Source organism: Gekko japonicus, unplaced genomic scaffold (assembly GCF_001447785.1).
Source record: "Gekko japonicus isolate JY-2015 unplaced genomic scaffold, Gekko_japonicus_V1.1 scaffold117, whole genome shotgun sequence".
NCBI lineage: Eukaryota > Metazoa > Chordata > Lepidosauria > Squamata > Gekkonidae > Gekko > Gekko japonicus.
The window spans coordinates 915,436-924,568 of record NW_015173676.1 but is presented as its reverse complement, the minus strand read 5'-3'; the positions used below and the strand labels follow the sequence as shown (position 1 = coordinate 924,568).

The 9,133-nt window shown below is 43.3% G+C and overlaps 1 protein-coding gene across 1 annotated transcript in view; it reads right to left on the bottom strand.

The window, feature by feature from the left end:
* Positions 1-9,133, bottom strand: part of ST3GAL3 (ST3 beta-galactoside alpha-2,3-sialyltransferase 3) — a 360,651-nt gene that overhangs the window by 108,452 nt on the left and 243,066 nt on the right. Inside the window, exon 8 of the mRNA XM_015422952.1 lies at positions 3,744-3,807. Within this exon, the coding sequence (XP_015278438.1) occupies positions 3,744-3,807 (64 nt within the window). The remainder of the gene's footprint in view (positions 1-3,743; positions 3,808-9,133) is intronic.

Here is a 9,133-nt window from a genome sequence, read left to right as displayed (position 1 = left end):
GCCCCCTCCTCTCTCGCCCAGCTCGGCTCGGGCGTGGATATCGCTGGCAGGGAGCTCGGCTCGCTCTTGCCCGGGCTCCTTCCTCGGCGCCAGCCAGTGGCCCAGAGCCTCCCCGGCGCGCGCCTTGTTTCTTAATAGGAAAAAAGAGCCATTCATGGCACGGGGGAGGGCGCGCGTGCGAATGGGGAGCGACTGACGACGACGCAGCACACACGCCGCCCCCCTTTCCGGGCCCGGTCGCTTCTCCCCCTCCATAGACTCCCCCCCCACCTTGAAGGAAAGAAAGAAACGAGGGGAGGAAGGGGGGGGAAGAAGCCCCCTTGCGAGTCCTTTCTTCTTTCGCCGCCACACCGAGGCTGGGGAGAAGCCGAGGAAGGCCCCGGAGCCGCATGCATTTTGGCCGGGAGCCGCATGCGGCTCGAGAGCCGCGTGTTCGCCACCCCTGCTATATAGACTCTTCCAAAATAGCTGTCAATTCTATAAATCTACATTTGCACTCTTTCAATTAATCTGAAGAGTCAAATATATACTGAGTAATATTTTTCTGCCTGTATTCCCAGTTAGATCAGGAGCTTGAATAATAGAAAACCAGAATTCCTATGAGTTCTGATACATACAAGAGAAACATTAATTACTATACGGAGAACTTTTCAACAGGAGACTTAGTTAGATGTTACCACCAGACTGGAACAGTGTACAAATCTCCCAAATAGGCTTGAGTAGAAATCAGAAATACTGATACATTGTTGACATTCTAATAGCACAGTAAAATAACCATAATTTCCAACAAGACATTCTAAATAATTTTATTTTTAAATGGGTACTACATGGATCTCTCTCATATAACTAGACAGAAAAAGAGAGATTCAGTTACAGAGCTAACTCAAAATAAAAGTGCAGCCTCCAGAGTTTCACTTGGTAATTGATTACAGAGGCTGGAAGAAAAGCCAGGATGAGAAAAAGTTGTCTATATAAAACATGAGCCATTCCCTTAAATCCACCTTCCCCTCACTTCTGTCCACTCACTGTTCCAATATTTGAACCAATCTTACAGAAGGAATCGTTTTGGAAATGACATTCCAAATACTGGGCAATTTGTACCTTTATTAAGTTGCTCCAACAGTAATCAGAATGGGAGAGTGGGAATACCTTGGAATACTATGAATAGCAGGAGGTGTGGAAAAAACCATGTAAGGTGGCTTAATAAAGAAGTATTCCAGCCAGTTCTGAGAATACAACTTAATAGTAAGCTGCCTGTAAATAAGGTAAAGCGGCATAAAGCTGTCGCTTGGAAATACTCCTGGACAGATAAGAAGACGCTGATTGAAATTTTGGACCAAGAACAAGAAAAAGGCATCCTGTTTCAACCAGAGATTGTAGTATAGTCAGATAATTTCAATGACACTTCTACTAATTCAAAAAGTCAGCCTGTAAAAATGGATCATTATTCTTATCGTGAGATGAGGAAAATGGAAACTGAATGACAGTGACTTACCTAAATCACACATCTGGGAAAAACTAACACAACAGTTAAACTGCCAGATTCCAGTGGCTGGGGAGAAACTACTCTGTTCTTTAAATTTCCCTGTACACTGACCAAATCCTCCCAATCCTGTAGAATTCTTCTAAACTCATTGACTTTAATTGACTTAGCAGGGTGAGACACTGCTTAGGATTGCATTGCTGATTCTTCACTTCCATATACATTTCTTTAGCCTCTTACATCTGCCTCTTCTGTTAGCCCCATTTCTGCTAAATATCCCCATATTTTGCCATGAAAGAAAATTATTTCCATGTTGTCTGAATTCAGATTTTGGATTCTTTTGAGTGAAGCACTTAAAGTCCATTATATTAGCTATAAAATTTGATGCTCATAAGCAAGCTGGCAGTAAACTTGGAAAAAGTAGAGGGCTTAGTGAAAGAGATGGAAGCAAATAAAAAATCATGGGACAGTAAGAACCTCTGTGCATTTCAAGACCTGCCCAAAATCACAAAATGGGAACCAATTTATTAAGAGAAGAAATAGCTGTAAATGCACATAACCATGTATACATAGGTATAACTATGTATATTACATGCAATATGTTCATCATCAGCTCAATTCTACTAGGGTCTGGAACAATTACCCATATCAATTTTGTCATCAACTCTACTGCCCAAAGCTATTTTAAAAACCTCTATGTTTAGGAGACAGGCTGTCAGTGAGATCTAGATGTCAAAACAAACTGAAATTTATTTTGCCAGAATAACAATGGAAAATGTTGTTGTCTTACCAACACACTTTGGGGGGGGGGAGTGATGAGTAAATGCATTTGGTGAAAGATAATCAGTCACTTATTTTGAAAAGCAAGCAATTGAGCAGATTGTAATATCACCACAAAATAAAAACCTCTGAAATTGCCAAAAACTATTTCATAGCTACTATAGACTGGAACAGCCAGAAGTACAAGCTGGATTTTGAAGAGGTAGAGGAACTACAGATCAAATTGCCAACATTCGCTGGATTATGGAGAAAGCAAGAGAGTACCAGAAAAATATCTACTTCTGCTTCATTGACTATGCTAAAGCCTTTGACTGTGTGGAGCACAACAAACTATGGCAGGTCCTTAAAGAGATGGGAGTACCAGACCACCTCACATGTCTCTTGAGAAACCTGTATAAGGGTCCAGAAGCGACAGTTAGAAGCGGATATGGAACAACTGATTGGTTTAGCATAGGAAAAGGAGTACGACAAGGATGTATATTGTCACCTTGCTTATTTAATATATATGCAGAGTACATCATGCTAAATGCTGGCCTGGATGAATCACAAACCGGAATTAAGATTGCTGGGGAAAAGATCAACCACCTCAGATATGCAGACGATACCACTCTAATGGCAGAAAGTGAAGAGGACCTAAAGAGCCTCTTGCTCAGGGTAAAAGAGGAGAGCGCAAAAGTGGGCTTGAAGCTCAACATCAAAAAAACTAAGATCATGGCATCCGGCCCCATCACTCCTTGGCAAATAGAAGGGAAAGTCGTGGAAGTAGTGACAGACTTCACGTTCCTAGGATCCCAGATCACCGCAGACTGTGACAGCAGCCATTAAATTAAAAGACACCTGCTCCTTGGGAGGAAAGCGATGGCGAACCTAAACAGCATGATAAAAGGTAGAGACATTACCCTGCCAACAAAAGTCTGCATGGTCAAAGCAATGGTATTCCCAGTAGTCATGTATGGCTGTGGGAGTTGGACTATAAGGAAGGCCGAGCACCGAAGAAAAGATTCTTTTGAACTATGGTGCTGGAGAAGACTCTTGAGAGTCCCCTGGACTACAAGAAGATCAAATCAGTCAATCCTAAAAGAAATCAACTCTGACTGTTCCCTGGAAGGCCAGATAATGAAACTGAAGCTCAAATACTTTGGCCACCAAATGAGAAGGGAGCACTCACTGGAGAAGACCCTGATGCTGGGAAAGATTGAAGGTCAAAGAAGACGGGGACGGCAAAGGATGAGATGGTTAGACAGTGTCATAGATGAAATGAACATGAAATTGAGCAAACATCAGAGGACGGCGGAAGACAGGAAGCCCTGGCGTGATCCATCGGGTCGCAAAGAGCCGGACTCGACTGTGCGACTGAACAACAACATGGACTGGAAAAGGAGCACCATTGCTACCTGTATTTCAGAGCAATCACAAAGAGTATGTAGGTAGGCTAGCCTTGCCTAGCAACTACCACAGCCTCCCACAAGTATCCACTCACCTGTCAAGGGCTGGAGTAAGACGGTAATCTTTGGTTACTGACAGGATGGCTTTGATCAGATTATCTGTATAGAAAGGAAATAAGTGTCAGAAAAGTTAATCCATTTCACATTTTTTTCACATAGTAACAAGGAAGATCAGCAAAAGATTGCAGGGACTAAAGCAAACAACAAATAAGTTTGTATGAGCAGATTTAAGTTGTAGTGTAAAAAGAAGAAAAATTGTTAAAATAGCCTCTCTCAGGAAGTTTTGTCATTGTACCTTTTTGCAACAGAAAAAACCCCCACCCCTAAACCAAACTGTTTTTTAAAATTACCTAAACTGCACACAACAGCAGAAAAAAATTCTGCAGTTTGCTCCTCAGTCAGGAGAAAATAGTGTGTATTACTCAAACAGGCTAAAAGTCTCTGTAGTACAGTTATGGTCAACCTTTTTGGAAAGTGTACCACAAATCATGTTCAAATTATTAGATGCTGCCAATTTAGCATGACCTATAGCCTCCGTGCCAGTGTGGCTTTCCTCTCGTATCCTATTAAGCCAGACAGTAGGCAGCAGCATAGCACAGGAGAGCCAAGTCAAAATGTGGATACCTCACCCTATGCCATGGGGACAAGGGTCCTCTTATCAAATCCTTGCTGCCTATGACACATATAGCTCAGGTTGTCACCCAGGATGTAGCATATGCTCACTCAAGAGCCATGCATATGACCTTTCAAGCACTAGATCATGCCAAATTAAAAGATACTGATAATGACAGAAGGGTTTACTATAAACCAAGACTTTCCAGATAATGCAAGGCACCAAATGCGACATCTCAGGCTCTGCAACCTGCTCTCAGTTGACATTATTTAAAAAAAAGATTTCTATGCCACCTTTCCATGTAATTTAAGGGCCCCAACATGACAAACATTAAAACTTTAAAAACAAAGCATTAAAACATTTCAGATGTTGAAACAGTTAGATAAAACATAATATATATGCATAAAAATATAAACACGTAAAACAGACAAACGAGGGAGGGCTAATAAGAGTTTGCAAAGGACCATAAAACAAAACAAAAAAGTCTTCACCCACTGGTGGAAAACAACATTAGAGGGAGACAGACAAATCTCCCTGGGAAGGGAGTTCTAGCGTTTTGGTTTGTCATCTCTCTAGCCTCAGGTGGGGTGACATCTGAAGCAGGACCTTCGAAGATGACCGATGTGGTTGGGTAGATTCATATGGGCTAGGACAGAGGTCATTTCGGGGGGGAACGCGGGGGAACACAGCCCTTATTCAGCCAGGAGGAAGCAGGAGAAGAGGGAGGATAAGTTGCTTCCCCCCCCGCCTCTCCCCACCCCTGCCTGCCTGGGGCCAGGGAGGACCTTGGCGAGGCTTCCTCGCACTCCCGCTGGACTTGCAGGTCCACCGCCGGGCCCCTGATGTCAGGGGGTGTGGCATATGCTAATGAGTTATGCTAATGAGTTCCCCTAGCTCTTTTTCTACGAAATGACCCCTGGGTTAGGGTATACTTGCCCAAAGCCATATAGCGCTTTAAAGGTCAATACTAGCAGCTTAAGCTGAACCTGGAAGCAAATTGGGAGCCAATGTAGATGGACCTAAACTGGAGTGATATAATCCCTATGATCCACTCCAGTCATTGTTCTGGCTGCAGCATCCTGTATGTGCTGTAAGTTCTGGACAATCTTCAAGGGCAGGATGTAGAACAAACTGCAGCAATACAACCTATGTACTACCAGGAAGGGTCACAGTTAGCTCACCAGTTAAAGCTCCAGAAAGGTGCCCCTGGCCACCACCTGCTACTTGTTTATCCAACAGGAGGCCTGGGTCCATCAACACCTCCAAGCTTCAAATCTTCTCCTTAAGGGGGAGTGCGACCTCATCCAGAACAGGAGATATCCCCGTTCCTGGGTCAGACCTCCTCTCCATCAGTAGCAGCTCCAGTTGATCAGGATTAAGTTTCAGCAAGTTAGCCCTCATCTGTCCCAAAACTGCCTGCAGACACCTGTTTGCAATTCACACAGCCTTCCTAGCATCTGCAGGAAGCATGAGACACAGACTGCCATCCAGAGATTGGTGGCAGCTCAGCCCAAATCTTCAGATGACCTCTTCCAGTGGCTTTATATAGATGTTAAAAATCACAAGGGACAAAATAGAACCTTGTGGGACCCAACAGGCCAGAAGCCAAGGGGCCAAGCAGTAGTCCCCCCCCCCACAACATGCTCTGAAACGTACCTTGGAGGTGAGACTGAAACCACTGCAAAACAGTGCCTTCCAGTTTCAATCCTGATAGGCAGTCCAGAAAGTTACCATGATAGATGGTATCAAAAATTGTTTGTTTAATTTATTTGTTTTATTTATTTTATTGATTTTTATCCCGCCCTCCTGGCCTAGGCCGGCTCAAGGCGGCTCACAACAGAATAAAAGTTCTAATAGTACATAAAAAACAGTTCATTACTTAATACAATTCCTAGTAGATAAATACAATAATATAAAACATAGTTAAAATCAGACATAAAATTAAAGTGCTAGCAATTCTGCAGTTTTTACTTTAGTTCTATTGGTCTGCTTCAGTTAGGAGAGGCTAGGTCGGGCAGTCGTCACAGGGGCCAATGGATCAGGGCTTCCACCATGGTTGCCAAATGTTATTAATAGTAGGGCCGGTAACTGTGCTGGTAGTAGTGGTGGTGGCGGCTCCAAAGGCCTGGTGAAAGACCTCCATTTTGCAGGCCCTAAGGAACTGTAAAAGGTCCCGCAGGGCCCTGATCTTCAGAGTGGAGCCGCCACCGAAAAGGCCCTGGCCCTGGTTGTCATCAACCTGGCCTCCTTGATATTCGGGAGAGCCAGTCAGTTCTGGGTCCCTGATCACAGTGCTCTCCGTGGCATATATGGGGAAAGACGATCCCACAGGTATGTCAGACCCTGGCCATATAGGACTTTAAAGGTGAGAACCAGCACCTTAGAGTGAATCCGGTATGCTATAGGCAGCCAGTGCAGTGCCTTTAGCACAGGCTGGATGTGCTCCCGAATTGAGAGTCTCATCAACAGCCTGGCCGTGGCATTTGGCATCAGCTGCAGCTTCCGGATTTGTGACAGGGGCAGTCCCATGTAAAGGGCATTACAGTAAACTGCCCCAATCCAGATGCCTCAATCCAGATACTCTGAAGAAATTAGCAGTGACTCGTGAAAGTTCATACCCTATACACCAGTGGTCTGGATCCTACTTTCATAAATATCTAAATGGTTTTTGTTTTGGAGAATTCCTGTGCCGAACCATTTTAAGAGGCTACTGTAGTGCAGGTCCTCTGTACAAAATGCGTCTCCAAGGAACACACTGCTTCCCTCCTCCAACATGCTCCTCTCACTCCATGTTCACATTACAGTTAGATAAAAAGCCAATGAGTCAGTAGCACCCACTTTTATTGATCAAGAACCACTGATGAGATGGGGTGTTCCAAGCAAATTTGGATAGTTCAATGTATGAGTCAGATTTATCTAAGTTTAGATAGTGTCTTTCACACAAAGTGTTCCAAAACGACCCTTGGCACTTACTGTGAGGGGTCCTTCTACTCTGAGGAAAGGAGGACATCTTGGGTGATTCCCATCATCCTATCAGAGAAAGGCAGGAACCAAAATCTTTTCTACTCTATGGAAGATAAAATAATAAAGCTGGAGATTGAAAAACCGGCCTATATTTTAATATTCCAGAACTTTCCAGAAAAGAAAGGTGAAGATAGTAAATCAGATATGGCACAAATTTTAGCAGACTACATGAAAACAGAAACAGTAGCAGAAACATAAGATGGGATTGAGATGGCCTTCAGAATGAACTCTGCATATGTGAGAAAAAATAAACTACCAAGAGAAATCCACGTCAAATTTTATAAGAGATCAATGAGAGATAAGATCTTGAAAATTTCAAATGAAACACCCCTCCAAATAGAAGAAAAAGAAATTAGAATACTAAAAGAAGTGCCATGGAGGGTGAGAGAAAAAAAGAAAAGACTATACATGCCTGGCAAGTCTTTTAAGGGAAAATGGGGTCTCTTATAGATGGCTACTTCCTGAAGGTATACTTTTTACCTATGATGGCAAAAGACATAGAATAAATTCAATTTTTAAAATAGAAGATTTTCTCAAGACATATGGAAAGAATTTAGGGATTCAAGAGGAAGAGGCAAAGGAGACGGACGAAGAAGAAACCCAAGAACAAGGCGCATCAGGTTCTACTGGATTAAGAAAAAGACCTAAAAAGGGAAAATTCAAGACTATTCCATCTCAAGTGGTCACCAGATTGCAACAGAAGAATAAAGATGGCAACCCCAAAGTTATGCAAGATGGATTGTTGTTGTTCAATCGAACAGTCGAGTCCAACTCTTCGCGGCCCCATGGACCAGATCACGCCAGGCCTTCCTGTCTTCCACTGTCCTCTGAAGTTTGGTCAATTTCATGTTCATTGCATCTATGACACTGTCTAACCATCTCATCTTTTGCCGTCCCCGTCTTCTTTGATCTTCAATCTTTCCCAGCATCAGGGTCTTCTCCAGTGAGTGCTCCCTTCTCATTTGGTGGCCAAAGTATTTGAGCTTCAGTTTCATTATCTGGCCTTCCAGGGAACAGTCAGGGTTGATTTCTTTTAGGATTGACTGATTTGATCTTCTTGCAGTCCAGGGGACTCTCAAGAGTCTTCTCTAGCACCATAGTTCAAAATCATCTATTCTTTGGCGCTCGGCCTTCCTTACAGTCCAACTCTCACAGCCATACATGACTACTGGGAACACCATTGCTTTGACCATACGGACTTTTGTTGGCAGGGTGATGATCTTTACTTTTTATTATGCTGTCTAGGTTTGCCATCGCTGTCCTCCCAAAGAGCAGGCGTCTTTAATTTCATGGCTGCAATCACCATCTGCAGTTATTTTGGATCCCAGGAACGTGAAGTCTGTCACTGCTTCCACAACTTCTCCTTCTATTTGCCAAGGAGTGATGGGGCCGGATGCCATGATCTTAGTTTTTTTGATGTTGAGCTTCAAGCCCACTTTTGCGCTCTCCTCTTTTACCCTGAGCAAGAGGCTCTTAAGGTCCTCTTCACTTTCTGCCATTAGAGTGGTATTGTCTGTATATCCGAGGTTGTTGATGTTTTCCCCAGCAATCTTAATTCCAGTTTCTGAATAATCCAGGCTGGCATTTCGCATGATGTACTCTGCATATAAATTAAATAAGCAGGGTGACAATATACATCCTTGTCGTACTCCTTTTTCTATGCTAAACCAGTCAGTTGTTCCATATACGGTTCTAACTGTTGCTTCTTGACCCTTATACAGGTTTCTCAAGAGACATGTGAGGTGGTCTCGTACTCCCATCTCTTTAAGGACTTGCCATAGTTTGTTG